The 24,883-nt window shown below is 36.8% G+C and overlaps 1 protein-coding gene across 2 annotated transcripts; it reads left to right on the top strand.

Annotated features, from left to right (window-relative positions):
• The first annotated feature begins 229 nt into the window (after positions 1-229).
• klhl14 (kelch-like family member 14) lies at positions 230-24,411 on the top strand. Of its 2 annotated transcripts, none has more exons than XM_056450136.1 (9): positions 230-787; positions 1,438-2,344; positions 5,333-5,454; positions 16,315-16,404; positions 16,495-16,573; positions 16,763-16,953; positions 20,161-20,319; positions 20,731-20,888; positions 23,255-24,411. In XM_056450136.1, exons 2-9 carry the CDS (start codon positions 1,461-1,463, stop codon positions 23,393-23,395), a joined length of 1,824 nt encoding a protein of 607 aa, XP_056306111.1. In that variant the 5' UTR covers positions 230-787; positions 1,438-1,460; the 3' UTR covers positions 23,396-24,411. The 2 variants fall into 2 exon arrangements, with proteins under 2 accessions (XP_056306111.1, XP_056306110.1); XM_056450135.1 differs by lacking the exon at positions 230-787 and adding an exon at positions 894-1,241.
• The last annotated feature ends 472 nt before the right edge of the window (positions 24,412-24,883 follow it).

The raw sequence follows: 24,883 nt of genomic DNA, 5'->3' as shown, positions 1-24,883 counted from the left end.
CAAGTTTGCCCAAAGTGGCTTGTTCGTTCTTTTGAAGGACTAAGCAAAAGGAGAAAAAGATGGGGTTATTTTGGCGATGGAGATTAAGGCAGAGGGGGGCTTTTTGTCATTTGTGCGAGACAAGCCATTCATCCATCCCCCGTTCAGAGCCCAAAAAAAAGGCTGGTCCCAGAAATTAGCAGTTTCAGCTCAGCAGCAGAGGCGTCGGGCTGTGAAGGAACAGAGAAATTGACTAATTAGCAATGCGCACTAAAACTTGACGGTTCTCTCCATAACGCAGAGAGAAAGAGAGGAAAGACTCGCCTTTTCTCCTCTCCTCTTTTTCCATAGATGTTTGAAATCGCAGTCATTTACGCTCGACAGTTTTTACAATAGCCTTGAGCCATAATTTTGCGAGTCTCTCCAGCATCCATACCCCTGCGCGGTCTCTCTCCACCGGCCATGCGCGTCCGTTTCTCTCCCCGACCGTGGATTTCCTATTACTCTCGTTACGACTCACTGAGCCCCAGGCCCAAGGATAATGATGTGTTGTTTCTTGGTAGCATAATTTGTCACACGTATATTTCTTCTTCTTCTTCTTCTTCTCTTGCAGAAAGCACACAGCTCCTCTCACACTCACACACACTTCTTCTTCTTGTTAATTCAGAGGAAACATAAATGATCAATGAGCTTGAATGAGCGGGGATCGATGATTGGGATTCTGATCCATCGATCATAGACTTTTCCAACAAGACTGAACAAAGAAAGTGCACTGAGGGAGCCGCGGTTTTACTTTTCTTTAAGTCAGGTAAGTTTTTGGATACCTACTACTAGCAATGGGCACGGGTGCGCACTGTGCGTAAACATGCCTCGGGCTAAAAAGTTGCCGTTTCTTCTGCTGTTCTGCCTCGGATTGCGTGATAAACACCGCGTGTGTTGTTGGACGGAGCGATCGCATTGTGTTGTTGCCGATCAAAGCGATGCGCAACCGCACATCTATGGTGGTGATGCTGCTGATGTTGCGGGAGACAAACTAATTGCTTTTGTATCGCATATCAGGAGGAATGTGTGCATGCATTTATGTCTTGTAAGGGGGTGTGTGTGTGCGCGCGCGCGTGTGTGTGTGCGTGCGTGGCCGGATAACAGATAGCGGGCAGTTTCGAGGCTATATGCTTTCTCAACAACCCAGCTAGTTTGTTCCAGCCCGTAGCGACTGTTGGATTTGACGTGCTCACGAACGCATGCAGGAGACACATAAATGGGTATGCACGTTTATGCATGTGGTTTGTAATGGGTATGCTTCTTTAAAAGAAACTTAATGCATGATATAGATGCTAACGTAGAGATGCATAAATCGAACTTGCACGCATGCTTGCACGAGATACCATCAGAATGCTTATGCTTTTATAGATGCATTTCCATGCAGTGTAGTGCACCAATGGCATTGTTTACTCGCAGGAGGTGTGCGCAGCCCCGAAGTCATGTCCAGATCGGGTGACCGAACCTCCACGTTTGACCCGACTCACAGCGACACTCTGCTGCACGGGCTCAACCTGCTGTGGAGGAAGCAGCTCTTCTGCGATGTGACTCTGACGGCGCAGGGACAGCAGTTCCACTGCCACAGAGCTGTGCTGGCGTCCTGCTCGCAGTACTTCAGGTCCCTGTTCTCCACACACAGCATGCTAAGCAGAGAAGACGGGCTGGCGGCAAAGGATCAAGGCAGCAGCGGCACCCCGTCCTCCTCCCCCGACGACAAGCTCCTGCCCAGCCCGCACTCCACCATCAACAACCTGGTGCTGCAGGGCTGCTCCTCCATCGGACTGCGCCTGGTGCTGGAGTACCTCTACACGGCCAACGTCACCCTCTCCCTGGACACGGTGGAGGAGGTGCTCTCCGTCAGCAAGATCCTCAACATCCCCCAGATCACCAAACTCAGTGTGCAGTTCCTCAATGATCAGATCTCAGTGCAAAACTACAAGCAGATCTGCAAGATTGCTGCACTGCACGGGCTGGACGAGACCAAGAAGCTTGCCAACAAGTATCTGGTGGAGGACGTGCTCCTCTTGAACTTTGAGGAGATGTGTGCCATGCTGGACGCCCTGCCACCGCCCGTGGAGTCGGAGCTGGCACTCTTTCAGATGTCCGTGCTTTGGTTGGAGCACGACAGGGAGACCAGGATGCACTATGCTCCTGATCTAATGAAGCGCCTGCGCTTCGCCCTCATCCCTGCCCCGGAGCTGGTGGAGAGGGTGCAGTCGGTGGACTTTATGAGGAGTGACCCAGTGTGCCAGAAACTGCTTCTGGATGCCATGAACTACCACCTGATGCCATTCAGACAGCACTGCAGACAGACCACAGCCAGCAGGTAGAGTCTACCGCATAATCCTAACATATACCTGTAGATTTCACATTTTTCTTTGGTAGGGAGTAGTGTTTATATTGCATAAATACATTTTCTAACCCAAATTCACCATAGGGGTTGCATGCATGGAAATATTACACACTGCACACCAACAGTTTCACAGTTTGCGGACAGAAACTGTTTAGATTATTGGAAAACCCAAAGCAAAGTATGTCAAATGTAAATGAAAAGTACAGCAACATGATTGTGACACTGTTCTGACAGGTGTCAGGAAATAGATTAGTCTTTTTTTGGTAAAGATCTCTTCATTTCACACTGCATGTGCTGCACAGTTAACTCATAAAGTGAATTAAATGAGCAATCCTTTGTTGGAATATCAGATTCATATTTGTTCTCCACACTTTGCCTTATCTACGAGATCCTCATTCAATTCCTCATAGTGTTGTTTCAGGGTTGATTAATTCCAGCACTGTTGCAAGCTTGCATACTGCAGACATTATTGCAGACTGCAGATGGGATAATTAGCAGGAATAGGTGACCGTGGAATAAACTGGAATCATTTGCTGGAGAATATTAGAGAGAGAGAGTTTGTTTGCAATCAGACATTCTCATTTTCAGGAATCAGGAATTAAGCTGTCATGAATGCCAAAACCAGATGCATATAAACATGCATTTGCTAATAGAATTAGCTTGATAAATTGCTTGTTGTTATTTGGTTGTGTATCAGCTCTCCTCACCTGCTCTGTTTAGTCAGTGTTAACATCATTTGCTGAGCATCATGCTTGAACTTGAATGAGATGAAATCAATGAATGACTCTATTGACGTGTCCTGATGATGATACTAGTGTTGAAGACTGTATAGTCTCTCTGTCCAAGCCTGGAGATGTCAGTTTATCTCCCGGGCTTAACTGAGAGCTGATAACTGATTGTAATTATTGATCATCCAGACTATTCAAGCTGATATTTTAATTGCGCTAGATCCCTAAACGAATGCAGCAACATTTTTATTATTGATTTGATTTGAGTTGATTTGTTTAATTAAATTACTGATTGACTAATTCATTTTGCATTTTCACAATGCACCTCATGATTTTGCCAGGTATGATATAATCCTGGATTAACCCTTTATGTTGATCCTGGAACATATTTTTTGTTCAAAAACATAATCCATACCTTTTCCTTACCCCTAAAGCCATCCATAACTGTAAATTATTCCCAAAGTAGAAGGAAATAATAGTTGGATAACAATCATGTAGAAGTGCATAACCCTAACCGTAAGCCTAAACTTAACATTAACTGTAAACATATCCCTTAATTCCGATTGGCTGATTGGAAATTTGTTCCAGGATCAACACAGATGTAAATACAAGAACATGTCCTACTTGGTGAGGTTGGTGTATTCACAATCGATGTGATCAACAATGGTTTGGATAAACTGCAGCATAACTGTACAGATATTAGCCCCTTTCACACATACAGACCTTTAGGGAAAATTACCGGCAGCTATACCGGAAAGGTCTGTATGAGTGAACAGGCTCTTTTTGAAAATACCAGTAAATTCGTTCCGGTAGTTTTCAAGAAAGAGAAGTTGTAACATTACCGGTAATTTGTCGGAATGCTGTGCTGTGTGAACGCAGAAGGAAAATTGCCGGAAAGAGCATGTTCACATCTAGAACGCACTGATTTGAGACATGTACTCCAGCCAATCAGAATACTCAGACACATTCACATCCGCTCAGTTTATGAAAATAAAAGCTTTTGAATATTTTTCCAGACACATTTAGCTGCTTGATGTTAGCCAGATAACGTTTCTATGTTCCTTCTTAATGCCAACTGTGTAATAAATTATCGATAAAATGCTTAAGATAAACCACTGTTTGCTTACTTTCAAGCTCCGCTTCCTTCAGCTGCTTGACGCGTGTCCACTTGAAGGAGCCAGTGAGCGCCAGCACACACATATTATGTACATCTCGACATGCGAAAGTGTTCCTCCATATGTTTTCATCGAAGTTGTTCTCAATGCTTATCCATCCACAGAGTTTATAATGTAGTCAAATGTTTACAAATACAAGTGCAGCTGTTTAGAGCTCTTTTCTGGTTAATGATGTCAGAATTTACCTGTATTTTGGAATGGATGTGTGAACGGTCTTCTCCGGAAAAATTCCGTAACGTCTTTGCCTGTGTGAACAGCGCTTCTTTAAATTTACCGGTAAAATCATCCTGGTAATTTTCCAGATATTTACCGGTATCACTGTGTGAAAGGGGCTATTGTTGACAGATGTCACATGCACAACTTTGGCTAATAGGATAAGAATATATAGGAGAAAAAAGCCTGGCAGTATGGTTTGTTCCAGTATGGTAAATGTTCCAATAACATTACAGCAACTATAAAACTAAAGCAACTAATAGAAATGATGTTGCATGACAGTCCAAAATCATTTAAGCAACCCCTGAGCACTTTTTGTTTGATGTATTGGTGTTCTTTAAGTAAGAGATTCATCAGAATAAACAGCAAAAATCAGTCCAAGGCACTCGAAAAATGTGGAAAAAATATAAAAAATATGTAAAAATATAAAAAAATTAAATATTGAAAAAAAAAACGATTTTTTCCCACATTTTTTAAGTGCTTTGGACTGATTTTTGATGTTGCATGACATATTTGTGCATATGATTTGAAAAACACAGCTTAAATCAGTTTCCAAACAATACTTTCTGCATTAGTGTTTCAATTGGAGTGGGGAAAATTGACTTTACAACTTCAAATTAGCAGATCAATAGAAGCCATTTTCATTTTTGTGTTCACTTGAGAGTACTGATAGAGTCGTTCAGCATTAATATTCTCTTATGTTCTCAGTTCGGCTTGCAGTCCCGCTCCTTGTGCTCGTACATGCTTTTTACCTCGTTGTGGCATCTCATTCAATATGTAATTGCTCTGCACTAATGACGGCTAATGACAGAATTGTTAATGAATCTGGTTCGTCTCTAACGCAGGATTCGCTCAAACAAACGGATGCTCCTGTTGGTTGGAGGCCTGCCTCCGGGTCCCGACCGCCTCCCTAGTAATCTGGTTCAGTACTACGATGACGAAAAGAAGACATGGAAGATCCTTACAAGTGAGTGTCTTGCTAGCATAGATCTTTTCTCTTCCACAGGACGAACCCTGCCTGCGTTGGGTTTTGCTCTACTGCAGAGCAGAAAAGAGCGAGAGCTTCCTGAGATGCAGGAGGTAATGATGTATCACTATCACTTTTAATGTAACTTTTTAATCAGAGCGTGACTGCCTTCATACCATTGTGGAGCTGTAACGCCTGGATACGCTTGTGTGTGTGTGTGTGTGTGTTTGCCTCTGTCTTTATGCATAAGCTTGCCGGCAAGATTAATTTTAATCTAATGATCTCAGGAAGATTCATCATCAGAAGATGACACGTATTCTTATTGAACTGTTTTATTAGGGCAAACATTCTCGTAAGTGCATTTGTCTTTACGAGCAGCAGGGAAGAAATGGGAACGCTTTGCCAGTAGTTTGTTGTGTGTTTTGGCATGACAAATTAGCATCAGAATTCTTAGAAAGATTTAAGTCACAGTAATTGGGATTAAATGTGGCAGAATTTTCAGAGTATTGTCGTATATGGACAACTATCTCACAATAGTGTTTAGATCTTTTTAGCGCTCAAGAGCCTTGAGTTAAATTGAGTTCTCGTTTAAAGGGCACCTATGATGAAAATCATCTATTGTAAGCTGTTTGGACAGAACTGTGTGTAGCTATAGTGTATCCACAGTCATATTGGTGTTATATAAACACAATAAGTCTGTTTTTAAATTTCCTGATGATAAAATAGGATCCAAATCCCTCCCATTTTGAGGCCGACCGCAACGTGATGTAGGAGTGCGGTTTCCCCACCCACCAAATTGATTGACAGCCCCATATTAACGTGCCTCTGTAGTAACATGTATAATCATATCAACAAGACGTGCGCAAAGCAACCGGGATTAAAAGATCTGTTCAGCGCTTTGTGATTATCAGTCATCAAATGTGATCAAGAATGAGTTTTACAAGTTTAACACGTTTTTTTTTTAAACTGTGCATGTTTGTAATGAATTACAGTGATTTCACCGTTTTTACTGTATCACCACAGACGCAACTCCACAACAGATACATCAAATAATCATTGGTAAAGTTCTTACTGTAGTATTTCTCGAAGACGTTACGTGAGATCTGCTTCCTTCATGTCTGTCACTGTGCTGTTTATCTGACACAGCCAAGGCAGAGATTGAGGCACACTATGACAGACACATGCATGGGAACAGTGGGCGGGGAGAACTAGCATTAAAGGCACAGGCCACAAAAACAGCTACAATGTGTTCAGAGCAGTAAATGCAATATTCTGAAAGGTATAATAAATAATCTGATGGGTGTTTTGAGCTGAAACTTTACAGACACATTCTGGAGACACAAAAGACTTATATTAAATCTTGAAACAGGGGTAAAATAGGTGCCCTTTAAGACACAAAATATACACAAAAGGTCAGTGATCAACATGTAGAGTACATTAAATGTGGCATAGTTAAATATTTCATGAGTGTGTGTGTGTGTACTGGTTTTGGTGGTTTACAAGGACAGTTTTCTTCATAGTTGTACTATATTACGGTGGTTTACAAGGACATGCCTAATGCAGGAGGTAACACACACACAAAACATACTTTTGACACTCAAATGTTCCCACAGGTTTCCTGGGAGGGTTGGGTTTAGGGGTAGGGATTGGATCAGGCCATAATTAACAATTTTACAGTATAAAATACATTACGCCCATGGAGAGTCCCATTAAATCCCCAGTACCAACGTGTGTATGTGTGTGTGCAATTAAAGAGTATTTGAGTTCATGATGAAAGACCAAAGCAATATGTAACATTACTGTTGTTCGTTCGTTCGTTTTCTTTTTAGCTTAGTCCCTTTATTAACCTGGGGTCACCACAGCGGAATGAACCGCCAACTTATCCAGCATTTGTTTTATGCAACGTATGCCCTTTCAGCTGCAACCCATCACTGGGAAACACATACACACTTATTCACACATACACTACTGACAATTTAGCCAACCCAATTCACCTATAGCGCATGTCTTTGGACTGTGGGGGAAACCGGAGCACCCGGAGGAAACCCACGCGAACGCAGGGAGAACATGCAAACTCCACACAGAAACGCTAACTGACCCAGCCGAGGCTCGAACCAGTGACCTTCTTGCTGTGAGATGACAGCACTACCTACTGCGCCACTGTGTTGCCACCATTACTGTTGTTATTATTATTTCTTTTTTTTTGAGACAAAAGCAAAAAATTCCACTTGATTTAATTTAAGTATCAGTTTAAGCTACTATTTTGAAATTACTTTTAGAAATGGTATGTTCACCCCAAAACAAAAATTCTTCAAGAAATGTTGTTTCAAAGCTCAATTTGTCATCTTTAGAAAACAATTTTAGAGTTTTTTAAGCAAATCAGACATTTCTGTCCGTCCATTGAAAGTCCCGATTGAAAAATCATGATGAGATCGAATATAAATTCATACGAAATGAATGATTTAACCTCAGTCCTCTGAACAGACATAATTCCTTTTATTTTCACCTTTTTTTCACACAAACATTGATTAGATTAATTGCAGAAGTCCAAATGTGCCTTCTGACACACACGAATAAACCTCATTGGTTCTCATACATCAAGCAAGTATGCTGGAGCTTCTGAAACCAATATCTGAATGCTATGGATATTGTTTACCAATCAAAGCATATATATGCAAGTAAAAAACCTAAATTAAATCTGTTTATCAATTAAAGCCATCATTGGATTAAGCTACTTAATTCGCAGATATGGGGGACGCAGTGGCGCAGTAGATAGTGCTGTCGCCTCACAGCAAGAAGGTCACTGGTTCAAGCCTCGGCTTGGTCAGTAGGCGTTTCTGTGTGGAGTTTGCATGTTCTCCCTGCGTTTGCGTGGGTTTCCTCTGGGTGCTCCGGTTTCCCCCACAGTCCAAAGACATGCGGTACAGGTGAATTTGGTAGGTTAAATTGTACGTAGTGTTTGAGTGTAAATGAGTGTGTGTGGATGTTTCCCAGAGATGGGTTGCGGCTGGAAGGGCTGGGGAAGTTGGTGGTTCATTCCGCTGTGGCCACCCCGGATTAATAAAGGGACTGAGCCGAAAAGAAAATGAATGAATGAATTCGTAGATATCTTGAGTTTTATTAAAAATATCTTAATCTGAGTAGTGAAGTTAAAATTGTTTTTATAGGTTTAAAATGATAGGAGGGTAAGCAAACAATGCTAAAATATTCATTTTGATTGAGCAAACCTTTTAACTGTTGTGTGTGTTGTAGCAAATCTGAACAGATGTAATAGTACCAGTGTTTCTACATGTAATTTCATTGCTGTCTAAGAGAAACGACTGAGGCAATAAGGAGATATTGGTGACGTTCCTGTGCATTTGCATATTTTCTTTACACAAGTTGTTAGCTTTCATAATGTATGCGACTCTATAGTACAGGCTTTAATACAGCAACTTGTGCTTGTTATTACTTTGGTTAGCTGTTAGTCTTAGCGCTAGCTGTTAGTCAGATGAATAAAACGGTGTAATTAAACTTCCAAGAACCTCCTCATTCAAAATCTTAGAAGTTTGCACTTATAATACATAGCAAAAGTCAATTTATTTAGCGCCTTTTAAAAATGGAGCATAATCATAAATTGAGTCAACATAACTCAATATACGATGCGAAGCAATTTTCTGTAGTTTAACAAAGAGCGAGATGCGATGTCTTATGATTTAATTAAAATGATCCTACAGTCCCTGTTCCTTACCAAGGCAAAACAAGGACATAAACGGACGTGCAGTCATTTTGTTTTACGACCAAGATTGCGTTCAGTCATCCACTCACTGCATCGCATACACTGTATAAGACCTACAAAGACACCTTACACTCCGAAACCTGCTTGTAAGCGTTTGGCAGCATGCATAACATTCATTAATGAATTACATCTGGATCTATATAACTTACACTCATAAGGTCATAGTGTAATGTCCTTTATTTCTGCCTCAGACGTCGAGTCTTAAATGGCCCATGGCCAGGCGGAGCGACCAAACTGCAAAATCATCCTGTGAACACACCAGCAGCCCCTCGATGTCGTTTGGGGTGTGCAGGTTATTAACATTCAATCATAACTTTGCAATGAGCCGAAACCCAAAAGGGGGGGAACGGCGACTGATTAAAACCTTCATCAGCACTATTTAGGATGGTTCTCATGACTGGCTGCACCTCTCTGCTTCCCTGGCTTTCTGCTCTATGGTGACACTGCCACCTAGTGCACACTGAAGGAGATGCTCAAAAAAACTGTGTCTATTATTTCTTAAAGTTGCAAATATGGTAATTATTCCATACTAGGACTGCACAGTATATCGTTTCAGCATCGATATCTCAATGTGTAAATATGCATCGCAGTCACATTGCAGGACGTGCAAGAATTATAGTTGAACAACAGTTGTACAACAGTTCAGAACACACAAGATTTTTTGAGTCATTTCATTTATTTATTTTCCTTCGGCTTAGTCCCTTATCCATCAGGGGTCACCACAGCGGAATGAACCACCAACTATTCCATTGTTTTATGCAGCGGATGCCCTTCCAGTTGCAACCCAAGACTGGGAAACACCAATAAACACTCACTTTCACACACACACTCATGCACAATGGTCAATTTAGTTTATCCAATTCACCCATAGTGCATATATGTTTGGACTATTGGGGAAACCTACGCCAACATGGGGAGAACATGCAAACTCCACACAGAAATACCAACTGGCCCAGTCGGGACTCGAACCAGCGACCTTCTTGCTGTGAGGCAACAGTGCTAACTACTGAGCCACCGTACCACCCGAGTAATTTCAATTCAACCATAATAAAGTGAAAGTTTATAAATTGCTTGAGTTTTAAAGGCCCGTGTAAACCATTTTAAGCGAGTTTAAAGCATTTAGGCACGAGGAGTTAATACATTTGTAGCTTTACCAAAGATTAATTGTATTTAATTATTTACGCGAAGAGTGTACAGCAGCAACATTATTTTATTTCTGTACCAGTATACTGTTAGACTCCTTCATTTGTATATCAAATCAAATCAAATCACTTTTATTGTCACATCATCAGCTGCACATGTGCTGTGATGAGTGAAAAGCTTAGGTGCAAAATACAGACAGTGCAAAATACAACAACATACTCCCAAAAAAACAGGACAATGTAAAATTGGCAGTGTTGACAGCAATATGTACAATGAATAGGTGTACACATAGCTGTAGGCAGTATTGTTTTTAAGTATGAATTGGATTTTTAAGTATTTGCTCTTATTTATCCACTATATTTTATGCAATCCCCTAAAATCATCCCAATTAATCTCAAATCATTAATGAAGTTATCTTTTGAAAAATCCCAATTTAAATCGCAGAAAATTTAAATACCGCAATGTGCTTTTTTCCCAATAACGTGCAGCTCTAATACTGCAGATAATTCCTTTAGATTGGTCAGTTTCGTTCTAAGCATATTAATGTGAAAACAAAAACTGCTCACTGAAATTGGGAACTTTAATAGTTTATGTAAACTTTAGATTTCAATCAGCATAAATTAAAAACTGTGCAATAAACACTACTATGATGCATACATTCTGTACACTGTAAAAGTAATATAACAAAAAGTCATGACAACAAATGACTTAAGCTAATATTAATCAGCTAATCAGGTTTCAACTCAATTTTTTTTAGCTATCCAATGTTCAACTTAATGTGTTAGTCAGTTTAATTGATGTAAGTTGAGATGACCAGAAAAGTTCCTTTGATTCAGCTAAAATGAATTAGGCAGTAAGAATTTAGTGTATTTTGTTTTAATACATATTCTCAATGATGATTTTCATGGAGTTTATATTCGAGTCAAAGAAGAGACGTCGCATTTTGGCGTTCACATCAGATTAAATGTGCAAAAGTAATTGTATATGCACAGAAACCAAATTAAATGTGATCAACCTTAAATGGAAGGCTGGGCCGATAAACGATATTATATCAAATCGTGATAAAATATATTTCAATAACAATGATAAGCTCTGGACTTTTTTACTCTATATTGATATAAGAGCCAAATCACACAACAGAACTGTGCAACAACAGGAGTCTAAAAGTGTGTTGACATTAGAGATGTACCGAATTTTCGGCCACCAAAAATGTATCGGTTATGTTATGCTATTGAATGCACCCTCTAATTTTTGTGGCTTCAGTCATTGTTGGGGTACTCTTAAATCTGGAAGCATTAACAACTTATATCGAAATATATATCGTTATCATTTAATATGAAAAATAATTATCGAGATTGCATTTTTGCCATAATCGCCCAGCCCAACTTAAATGCTACAAATAATGTTTGGAAATATAATGTGTACTGTTTAATAATGTATTATTATTCAGTATAGCAGATGTATTTATTAAATAAAAATAAAAAATATACTTATTCCATACTTATTATACAAAATTAAATAAATGATCATCTTAAAAAAATATACATTTATTTTACACAATCCTATCTTATTTTTGACAACTATTTTTGAGACCTTGTAATTTTAATTGTCCCAAATATATGCCAAAATGTTACAATATTTTAGAGTGAAGTATGACAGAACATGGTCCCAACATTTGTGAAATAATCAACACACTGTCATTGAATAACTGAATACTGTTTTTGTTTTGACCTAAATGGCTAAAAAGCAAAACCCTTGTGACCTGTGCCTCTAAAAGTCAATACGACATAGTCATATGAGTCTGTCTGCATCCGCACCTTTGTAGATCAGGCTGTAAGATCAATACAAAGCCAAGACTGTGACCTCTGGATCATCTCACAACAAATCACCTTCCACACCCTGTCGAGTCTATAGGGACGTGTGTTATGTCTGTGCTAGAAAATGTCAGCACAGGGCTGGGCGATATGACAAAAATCTCATATAACAATATAAGTCATCTCATATCCTTATAATAATATATATAGTATATTTTTCTGTAAATTCAATCAATTAACTCTTTATATATATTGACCACATTCTTTTTATAAACTTAGAAATTTACTCATTCTCATGTGATCATATTTCTCAATTTATTGTTTCTTCAGGGCAAATGTTTAATTAAAATGTAGTAATATTAAATAAATATTAATAAAACATAAAACTTTTCAAAAACGTATGCTTACAAGTCTAAATAAGCTTACAAGCTAGATAAAATGCAAAATGTAAACGTTGTACTTTCAAAAAAATTGCAATAATTTTATTCATGTTTCTATCTGCAACTCATAATGGTATTAAGTGTTATTGCCCCCATATAAATGATAAAAAATTACTTTAAACAATGTATTTTGTTACACAATAATCAATAATCCATAATCGATAGAGCATAATAGACCTTTATATTTTCCCATATTGCACAGCTCTGTCAGCAGGTCACAAAAGCCTCAAATGCAGCTCTTGACATCTGAGAATCCAAATAATTCTCTCACTGGCAGTCAAATCTCTGTCAGTCAGTCCGGTTTTCAGTCTGGTTTCTCAACGGAAAGGCTTTGCGCTAGAAGAGGCCAATCGGAAAAAAGCTGGATTCAAGGCTGTCTAATTTTACAGCAACTGTGATCCATCAGGCAGCGGAGATGTGACAGTGGAAATGAATGATCGAGGCAGACAGGTGGCTCTTAGCGTACGACTGATTTACGCTGCACAGCCACCGGACGGAGATTTATGGAGTGAACATGATCATGTTCATTATGACTGTCACCCTACGACCATTTCTCTCTATTTCAACTGGGGGTCACTTTTGCAGGAGCTGGAGATACAGAAGAGATGGAAAAGAGGTGTGAAGAAGCTTGTATATCAGAGATCTTCCTGTGTGCAGATGCAGATCTCTCTAAATACTGATTGTTTGCAACAACAGTTTTATTCAGAACACAAAGTTTTTTATAACTTCTTCAAGGTCCAAAATATTATTTTAGTTTTCATTACAAGCAAGACTGCACCTGGTCAGTACTTGGATGGAAGACCACATGGGAAAGCTAGGTTGCTGCTAGAAGTGGGGTTAGTGAGGCCAGCAGGCGGTGCTCAACCTGCAGTCTGTGTGGGTCCTAACTCCCCAGTATATTGATGGTGGTGACTCTATACCGCTAAGTGAGCACCATTTTTTGGATGAGATGTTAAACTGAGGTCCTGACTCTCTGTGGTTGTTAAAAATCCCAGGATGTCCTTTGAAAAAAATTGTAGGGGTTTATACCTGGTATCCTGGCCAAATTTGTTCATCACCTCTGTTGAACTTGGCCTCCTAACCATTCATAATTGGCTTCATCACTCAAAGCGCTATATAAATGTAAGGAATTATTACTTTTAGATTTTTTTTCACAAAATTGTAACATTTTCTCATGTTTTTGAAAATTAGTTGAGAGTCTATTACATATATTACAAATTTATTAATAACACAATTGTGGATATTGTGTATATCTACACTGCATGTTTTATTTTAAATGTTACCTGTTTTTCAGTTAACATCTAATATAAATATATAATATATTGTCTAATTGTTGGATGGGTAATTACTTGGTTAACAACATGAAATGTCAAATGTATTTGAGGATAAATATTTGAGAAAGAACTGACATAGTGGAAGACATTACAATGATATTATAATTATTCTTATTTATGTATTTTTCTGCTAAATTTCTTTATTGGATTAGTTATTTTGGTCTGTTGGTTATCTTTACAGTATTAAACATATAACCATTTTTCTAAAAAACAAAAATATTTCTGAAGGTGCTGTGGACTTTAAATTTTCCCCAGATGTTGGTAACAACCAAAGAAATCCACATATGCAAAGAAAACAAATCGGTAACACTTTATAATAACTACACACTATAAATGATTTATTAAGCATTAGCAAATGGTGAATTCATTATCTGTTAAGCATTAACTCTACATTAATAAACGTTAGTAAGCAGTTTATAACTGCAGCTACAAATGCTGTATTCTTGACTTACCAACATATTTATAATGTGCTTAATACTTGTACTTTCATACTTTGTTAATGATTTATTTTTCATTATTAAATTAAGTATCGCATTATTTACAAACCATTTGTATTTAAAAGTAGTTGAGGGTTTTTAGGATCATTCAGAATGAGTTAGTAAATGATTAATAAACTATTGAAATCAACATTTACATATCTTATTATTCAGGCATAAACTAATAGTTAACTAATATGTTAATAAATGCTTTATTAACTCAACTTCATCTAGTTTTGTGACCTAATCTAAAGTGAAGACTATTTATGCTTTATAAATCCCTTATAAATGACAAATAGAGGCTCAGTTAAATTCTAAACAGGAAAATGTCATTATTCATTCCTTTTCATTTAAAGACACAAATAAAACTGTACTTCAAATGAAAAATAAATCTTTGCAACCTTATCTAAAATAAAATAACTGTAGAGTTTAAACATTGCATCTTATTATATTGTTAAATTATTATATTGTTGTTGTTGTTTTATCCAGTTTTATGTCGTATTTTGACACTCCTGTTATTTGGCAATGTTTAAACTTTACAGTAATTTTATTTTTTAGAAAAGATTGCAAAGATTTTTGTTTATTTGATTCTGAGCCTTTAATTGTCATTTATAAGGGATTTATGAAGCATAAATAGTCCTCACTTTAGATTAGGTCACAAAATTGCATGAAGTTGAGTTAATAAAGCATTTATTAACATATTAGTTAACTATTATAATAAGATATACAGTATAAATGTTGATTTCAATAGTTTATTAATCATTTACTAACTCATTCTGAATTATCCTAAAAACCCTAAACTACTCTTATATACAACTGGTTTGTAAATAATGCAATACTTAATTTAGTAATGAAAAATAAATCATTAATTAAGTATGAAAATACACTTTTTAAGCACATTATAAAGGTGCTTATAAGTCAAGAATACAGCATTTGTAGCTGCAGTTATAAACTGCTTACTGACGTTTATTAATGTAGAGTTAATGCTTAACAAATAATGAATTCACTAGATGCTAATGCTTAGTAAATGATTTATAGTGTGTAGTTATTATAAAGTGTTACCAACAAATCTAGTTAGTTTACAAATGAACTTATGCACAATAAAATGAAATGACACAGGAGTATTGAACACGTGAAGAAATTAAGGTGTAGAAAGGCAGTGAAAGCCCAGAAAGCAGCTGAAATCTCTCAGTAGTTCTTCAGCAACCCTCTGCCCTTCATCAGTGTAAATTAATATTCGCTGCTTCAGTTTAACATCTACACTAGCAGGATGATGAAGATGAAACCAGGGTGGACGTTTCAGCAAGACAATGATCCAAAACACAGCCAAGGAAATGCTCAAATGCTTTCAGAGAAAGAAAATCAAGCTGTAGAATGGCCCAGCCAATCACCTGACTTGAATCCAATAGGAAATACAAAATAAAGATCAGATTTGATAGACGAGACCCACAGAACAGAATCAAGATTTGTACACTCTGTTGAATTCTGTGAAAAACTCACTCCTGATCAATGCATGTGACTTCATTCTCCATATGAGAGGGGTCTTTAAGCTGCCATCACCAAAATAGTCTTTTACATAAAGCATTAAATACGTTTCAGTAGTTAAGCACTTTCTCCTTGTGTCACTTCATTGTTATTACACAGAACTAATTTTTAGATTTGTTTTGTTCTGCATTGTTTGGGTTTTTACCAAAATCTGATTGAATTCTATGTCAACAGCACCTTTAGAAATATTAGTCCCACAAAAAAGCGTGTTCAATACTTATTTTCCCCCGCTGTATCTTGGTTAATGTTTTGTTCATTCACTTTTCAAATTTAGATTTTGATTTCATTCCTAATGAAATCTTTAACTGCTTTATTTTGTGTGTGTTGCAGTAATGCCATATAACAGCGCCCATCACTGTGTAGTTGAGGTGGAAAACTTCTTGCTTTTATTGGGTGGAGAGGACCAGTGGAACCCTAATGGTAAAACATGAACATAAATGTGCTTCATTGATATGAAATCCTTAAAATATGTTGTTGTTTTTAAAACTAATATGTGTACTATCTTCCCAGGCAAACACAGCACTAACTTCGTAAGCCGCTATGATCCAAGATTCAATAGCTGGATACAACTACCGCCCATGCAGGAGAGGTATGATGCCTTCTGAAAATGACTTATTATTCATAAAATAATAAGAGCTCTTCATAACAGGAGTGTAATTATTCCTTAAGCCTTTGTGATGAATTTTTCGCTCTTGGCTGCAGCGGAGGTATTCGCTGTAAACAGCCTCCACGTTGACTGATTTTAAGAGACGATCTTTTCATCTTGTCTTTGTTTCAGGAGAGCGAGTTTCTTCGCTTGCTGCCTGGATAAGCACTTGTATGTTGTTGGGGGAAGGAACGAGACAGGTTATCTGTCTAGCGTTGAAGCCTATAACCTTGAGACAAACGAATGGAATTACGTTTCGTCTCTTCCACAGCCGCTGGCTGCGCACGCAGGCGCCGTGCACAATGGGAAAATATACATCTCAGGTTTGACGATACACTTCATCCAAACAGTGAATTAATCAAAATGTCTGAGATGTTACTAACAGGTGCCATTGCAGCAGTGAAGCCTACAAGTGTTTGAACCAAAATCCCTATCAAAATATTGCCAACACAGTTTGGGTTTTATTTCCTAGAGATGTTTGGAGCAACAAAACCCAAAATGAAGTGTCATTTGAAAGCCATTTAAGTACCCTGATGTAAAACATACAGCTGAAGTCAAAATCATTCGCCCTTCTGTGAAATATTGTTCGGTGAAATATATTTATTCTTTTTCAAATATTTCTCAATTGGGATTTAATAGAGCAAAGGAATTTTCAACAGTATTTACTGTAATATTTTTTCTTCTGGAGAAGATCTTACTTGTTTTTTTTTTGTTTGTTTGTTTGTTTTGGCTAGAATAAAATCAGTTTTATGTTTTTTAAAAACCATTTTAAGATCAATATTATTCGCCCTGTACTTGAGGTTTTAATTTTAGCACTGATTCGGGTGTATCTAAATCCCTGAAGACAGTCGGTGAGAACTGTTTACTGTCATCTATTAGGAGAAGTTCCCCCAGACTCCATGTCTCATTCTAATTTGTACTGAAGTCAAGTTGTGTTTTTTTTCTGTACATGCACAACTATATCACATCAGCAGTCGTATTTTTCTGCATGTAAACGTTAGCAGGTAACTTTCACTTTTCAACGATTTCAGTTCGTATTCTTTGTCTGCTCAGCACACCTGCTTCACGTCCTTCTCCAAGTCCCTCCCATTAAAGTAAAGCTGTAATTGTTTATTGGTCACCAGCACTTGTTCCAAAAGTGTTTTGAACAAGCCCTCTTAAGCAAATTTTTGTTTTCAATTTGTTGAAATCGTTATAAAATAACTTGCTTAATTACCCTAACATGCCTAATTAACCTAGATAAGCCTTTAAATGTCATGCTGAATACTAGTATCTCGAAAAATATCTAATCAAATATTATGTACTGTCATCATAACAAATATAAAAGAAATCAGTTATTAGAAATGAGTTATTAAAACTTTTATGATCAGAAATGTGTTGAAAACAATCATCTCTCCATTAAAAAGAAATTAGGGGAAAATTATAGAGGAGGGGCCTTCAACTATATATGACGAAGAGCATTTCAGTTTATTCATCGCCAATCAGTTGAGAGTTAAATGTATCTCTATTCATCATATAATTAGACAAAAAATATTGATCACAAAATGACAATTCTGTCATAACTTATTGAACCCCAAGTCCTTCCAAACTCATAACATTTTTTAAATCTTCAAAACATGATTATGTATTCTCAGAAATGAAGGTATAAAAGCTACCACTGGGCTGTTATTAAAGAGGTACACATTTGTACATTTTAGGTACTAATATGCAGCTTTAAGTTGTAACTTTATGTACAAGATTGGACCTTACCTTCCGATTGAGGATATCAGATTTTATTTTTTAAATGTAATAAATAATATATTCGTGTTCTGAAAATGAACAAATTTTTAATTCATAAATTTGGACAGAATTCTTGTGTTGAATTGAACTAACCCTATATTGTTTCGAAAATAAACATATAATAATGTAAAATTCAACCATGTAAATGTTGAAAATATTAATTTATTTAATCATTTTAATGAACTATATAATAAGAATATTTTTTCTACTACATTTCAATTTATTTTGATTTATACAAGAACAATGTACAACATGACAGGTTGTGCCAGAGTTAGCAATAGAGCTAATTTACATCTGTAGTCCCTGGGCAGGAAGTTGTAACAAATTGAACAATATATAAAAAATAAACACACAATACAATACATCATAGTCAATAAAATGAAATCAAATCAGTGGTTGCATATTTGTAATAAAAAATAATTTATTAAGGGCGGCACAGTGGCTCAGTGGTTAGCACTGTCGCCTCACAGCAAGAAGGTCGCTGGTTCAAGTCCAAGCAGGGTCAGTTGGCATTTTTGTGTGGAGTTTCTGTGTTCTTCCCATGTTGGCATGGGTTTCCTCCAGGTGCTCCGGGTTCCCCCACAGTCTAAACACATGCGCTATAGGTGAGCTAGACTAAATTGGCCGTAGTGTATGAGTGTGTGCATATGAGTTTGTATGGGTTTTTCCCAGTACTGGGTTACAGCTGCTGCATTAAACATATGCTGGATAAATTGGTTCAATCTACTGTTACGACCCCTGATGAATAAAGGGACTAAGCTGAAGGATAACTACTACTACTACTACTACTAATAATAATAATAATAATAATAATAATAATAATAAAAAATAATAATAATAATAATAATAATAATAATAATAATAATAATTCTTATTTAAATAGGAATGCCATAATTCATTTAATTAATTAATTATATATTTTTAATTAATTAATTAATTTATCTTGAATTTATCCTCTGGCTATCATTCATTCATTTTCTTTCAGCTTAGTCCCTTTATTAATCTGGGGTCACCACAGCGGAATGAAACACCAACTTATTCAGCATATGTTTTACGCAGCGGATGCCCTTCCAGCTGCAACCCATCTCTGCGAAACATCCATACACACTCATACACTACGGACAATTTAGCTTGCCCAATTCAGCTGTACCACATGTCTTTGGACTGCGGGGGAAACCGGAGCACCCGGAGGAAACTCACGCGAATGCAGGGAGAACATGCAAACTCCACACAGAAAAGCCAACTGACACAGCCGAGGATCGAACCAGCAACCTTCTTGCTGTGAGGCGACAGCGCTACCAACTGCGCCACCCCACTGGCAATCAATTGTTTCTAAAATAATAATAATAACAATAATAATAATGATAATAATAATAATAATAATGATAATAATAATAATAATAATGATAATAATAATAAGTGAAAAAGACATCAGCCAAAAAAAACAGGAGCATTGTGCTTGAAGTCATCGTGGTAGTTTAGAGGAAATATATTAAAGGATTAAAAAATACAAAATATAGAAAATCTTCCCTAGTTTAAAATAAGTCATACTTGCCAAAACCTAAATAATTTTTGTACACAATATAGTTTTAGCAGGTAACAATTATAGAAATTGCAATAAGCCAATAGTTTTTAAATTAAAATATCAGCAGAAGAAAATCAGTGCATGCCAAACATTTGATTCCATATCGACTTAATTTCTTCTTTATTTCTTTATCCTCATATTAAAACCTGTGTATATTCTGTTTCAGGTGGTGTTCATAATGGTGAATATGTGTCATGGCTGTACTGCTACGACCCCGTGATGGACGTTTGGGCTCGGAAACAGGACATGAACACCAAACGGGCCATACACGCTCTCGCAGGCATGAATGACCGCCTCTACGCTATTGGGGGAAACCACTTAAAGGGTAATTTCTAGAGCCATAACCCAAATCACAGCAGCACTTACAGTGTACTACTCTAATCAATAAAGTTTCTTTCAATGATTAGATTTCCAGCTTATTAAAGTAAGAGCTTTGCATATAAATAAAGGTTCTGGGGGTTTCCATTGCCCATCTGTGCTGCTTGTTGAAGCTACTTATGTAAAATGTGCTTAAGCAACACAATACTTGAGTTTTTTTGGGACAGCTTAATTGTTTTATGTTTAGTCAACTTAAATGTGTTAACTTAATTGATTTGTGTTGGGACAACCTGAATGAATTGTGTGGAGCCCTGCATTTTTTTACATGGATTTTATCTGAATTTATTATGTATGGGTTTAAGAAAAAAAAAGGAGGTTTGGGGTTTTCATTCGAGAGTCTGTGTGTGTCTGTGTGTAGGATTCTCTCATCTGGATGTGATGCTGGTTGAATGTTACGACCCTAAAGCAGATCAGTGGAGCATCCTGCAAACGCCTATTCTAGAGGGACGCAGCGGGCCTGGATGTGCTGTTCTTGATGACAGTATTTACCTGATGGGAGGCTACAGCTGGAGCATGGTAAACAGAGCTCACATACAGTAAATGCTGCATATACTGTACAGTTGAAGTCTGTATTGTTAAATTTTCACTCTTTTATAATTCGTTTTCCCCAATACTGTTTAAAGGAGAGATTTTTTTCCAACCCATTTCTAAACATAATAGTTTTTTATAACTAATAACTGATTACTTTTATCTTTGTCAGGATGACAGTAAATAATATTTTACTAGATATTTTTTAAGATACTAGCATTCAGCTTAAAGTGACTTTTAAAGGCTAAACTAGGTTAATTGTGTTAACTAGGCAAATTGGGTAATTAGGCAAGTCATATAATGATGGTTTGCTTTGTAGACGGAAAACAAATATTGCTTAAGGGCAGGGGCGTAGCAACCGGGGGGGACGGGGGGGGAGATATGTCCCCCTCACTTTTAGAGACAGACCATTTAGAAACAGGTGATAAATAATTATATGAACATATGATCTCATACAGCCGTCCCCCCCACTTTTAAAATGTCCGCTACGCCCCTGCTTAAGGGGGCTCAAAATATTTATCTTAATTTTTTTAACTGCTTTTATTCTAGCCTAAATAAAACAAATAAGGCTTTCTCCAGAAGAAAAAGTATTATAGAAAATACTGTGAAATTTTCCTTAATCGGTTAAATGTCAATTGAGAAATATTTGGAAAAAGAATAAATATGCCACAAGAGGGTGAATAATTTGCCCTCATTTGCACAGCAATGGAAAACAAACAAATACATTAATAATAATAATAATAATAATAATAATAATAATAATAATAATAATAATAATAATAATAATAATAATAATAATAATGTATTTTATTTTACACTCTACACAAAAAAATATTTTGTTGCTTGTTTAAACTACCTCTATAAAATGAGCTAAATTGACACAATTCTTGTTTTTTGGTGAACAACTTAACTGTGTTATGTTTAATCCACTTAAAATTGTTAAGCTAACTTGTGTTGGGACAACCTAAATGGATTGTGTGCAATTGTGTATACACTGTTAAAAAAATGCAGGGTTTCACACAATTCCTTCAAGTTGTCCCAACACAAATTGGTCTAGTTAACTTAATTGTTTTCACAAATTTAAGTGGATTGAACATAGTTGTTCCCCCTAAAATACACAAGAATTGAGTCAATTTAGCTCATTTTATAGAAGTAGTTTGAACAAGCAACAAAAAAATTGAGTGTAGGACGGATTTAATCTGGATTTATAGAATTTATTATATGTGGGTTTGAGGAAAAAAAAAACATATTTCTTACAAATATATTTTAAGCTTTTAAAAACAAAATTTCACATAAATTCACAATAAAAATGTTTTATTGTATAAAACGAGATATTCCACCAATTATAAATTTGTTACATCTTCAGAAGTCTATTATTTCCTTCCATAGCTGTATGGATATACGGGAACTCTCTCTGTGCATTATTGGTATTCTCTAGATGTTGAATGTTGTACACTCATTATTGCGGTGCATTGTGGAACAGATTGAGTGCACTTCAGAATGTCCACTACTGTTTCGGACACCACTACATATGGCTGCTCCCTCAAATTGTGCACAATTTAAAGGGATAGTTGACCCGAAACTGAAAGTTGTCGTCTTCATTTACTCACCCTTTACTTGTTTCAAACTAATTTGACTTTTGTTCTTCTGTTGAATACAAAAGAAGATATTTTGAAGAAAGTTGAAAACCTGTAACCATTGACTTCCAGTATTTGTTTTTCCTACAATGGAAGTCAATGCTTACAAGTTTTCAGCATTTTTCAAAACATCTTTAGTCAGAATGAGGAGTTAGGAACAACTTGAGTGCGTAAATATTGAGTACATTTTCATTTTTGGCTGAACTATCCCTTTAAGAGTATAGGGCTCGATTTCAGAGTGTGTGTGTATCAGCCGGAAAAGTAAATAGTGCATTGGATTATGGGAAATGGAGTCTGTGAGAGAAACAGCACTGTCGCCTCACAGCAAAAAGGTTGCTAGTTCGAGTCCTAGCTGGACTAATTGGCATTTCTGTGCGGAGTTCTCACCGTGTTGGTGTGGCTCCGGTTTCCCCCACAGTCCAAAAACAAGTGCTATAGGTGAATAAGATACACCAAATTGGCAGTAGTGTATGAGTGTGTGTGTGAATGAGTGTATATGGGTGATTCCCAGTACTGGGCTGGAAGGGCATCCGCTGTGTAAAACATACAGCATGTCAAAATACTCTAAAATAGAGACTAAGCCGAAGGAAAATAAATGAACGTATGAAAAATGATGGTGGAGTGCCCTCTAGTGGTCTCACCTGACAGGAGTTCTGATAAATATTACTCAATGTCCAGCAAGAAATATCGTAATAACTAGTCTAATATCTTTTTCAGGGGGCGTACAAATCATCCACCATTTGCTACAGCCCAGAGAAAGCCACATGGACAGAAATGGAAGGAGAAGTGGCTGAACCTTTAGCCGGGCCGGCTTGTGCCACAGTCATACTGCCAGCCTGTTTACCATTTAACAAATAACTTTATCGAATGTGGATGAGAAGAGGAACAAATCTCTTGGGATGGAAATCCAACAGTTAAATGAATCAAATAAACACGGAGACTCTCCCTATGAAACGCCGCCAGCTTTTGAACAGCAGGTGATGATGAGGTGTACAGATTATTATTTTTTTACTGGTCTGACAAGAGCACTTTGTTTCTTTCATACCTAAAAAGTTTGAAACTGATCTAATCATCAACTTTGCGTATTTGATGCTCATGTGTGTTGACATTCAGCTGCTCATATTCAATCCTTTTTTTGATGGCAAAGGTTTTTACTTGCCATAGCACGCATCCTTTTATTTCCCCCGAAACCAAATCAATATTCCTTCCATACGTGCTTTGTATTTTGTGGAAACCGCCGATCAAAGACAATGTTGACGTGGGGGAGGACTTTTCACGTTTTTACAACCAAACTCATGATTCTGTGTACACCCGTAGAGTAGATATCAGCTATTTAATATATATCATACCATGTCTGCTTGTTAGATATTGTCGCCATACTTAAGTGGCACATTGTGATTTGTACAGATGAGAGGGGAATAAATGTGAACTATAAAAATTTCAGTGAAACACAAGTTATGATTTACTGTTTGAACAATCAGTATATTATTTATTTAGCCATGTGGTATATATGCATGGCGTGAAGTGAAAAGCTTATTGTGTTATGCTGTGGGTACATATTTGTTTATGTTTATATTTGTTCATATCTCACAGTGCCTATTTTGTAGCATCAGGCTGCTTCGTTTCATACAATTTCTCATCATGAAAATCAGTTTTAAAATCATATTAACTATCGGCCTGATTGGTTTCTCTGAGACGTGATATGAAATCTGAGAATTGTTGCACTGGTGTTTGTTGGCCCTTTTGATGAGAAAAAAAGGGGAATGTTTTTCATTGTTGTAAATAATCGCTTGCAGTGGAACATTTTTGTGCTCATAGGATTTATTCTCAAATCCTGTTATGTCCTTTACATTTAGTCTATGAAAATAAAACAGAATTTCTGGATCAATAATCTGTCTTGAGTTCCCTTTTAGCAACAACAAAGCCTATTATATATAAAATGTGTTTGCAGCATTACAAATTATTTTGTTACCTCCGGAAAGTATTCATAGTGCTTGACTTTTTCCACATGTTTTTATGATACAGCCTTATTCCACAATGGACTAAATTCATTTATTTCCTTAAAATTCTACACACAATACCCCATAATGACATTGTGAAAAAAGAGTTTTTGAAATTGTTGCAAATTTATTAAAAATAAAAAAGCTGAAAAAAAAAATCACATGTACAGAAGTAGTCACAGCCTTTGCAGTAAAGCTTTAAATTGAGCTCAGGTACAGTCTGTTTCCACTGATCATTCTTGAGATGTTTCAGCAACTTAATTGGAGTCACCTGTGGTCAATTCAGTTGATTGAACATGATTTGAAAAGGCATACACCTGTCTATATAAGGTCCCAGGATTAACAG

Source organism: Danio aesculapii, chromosome 24, assembly GCF_903798145.1.
Source record: "Danio aesculapii chromosome 24, fDanAes4.1, whole genome shotgun sequence".
In the NCBI taxonomy this organism is placed as follows: Eukaryota; Metazoa; Chordata; class Actinopteri; order Cypriniformes; family Danionidae; genus Danio; species Danio aesculapii.
Note: the sequence above shows the minus strand (reverse complement) of the source record. Positions and strands in the feature narration are given on the sequence as shown.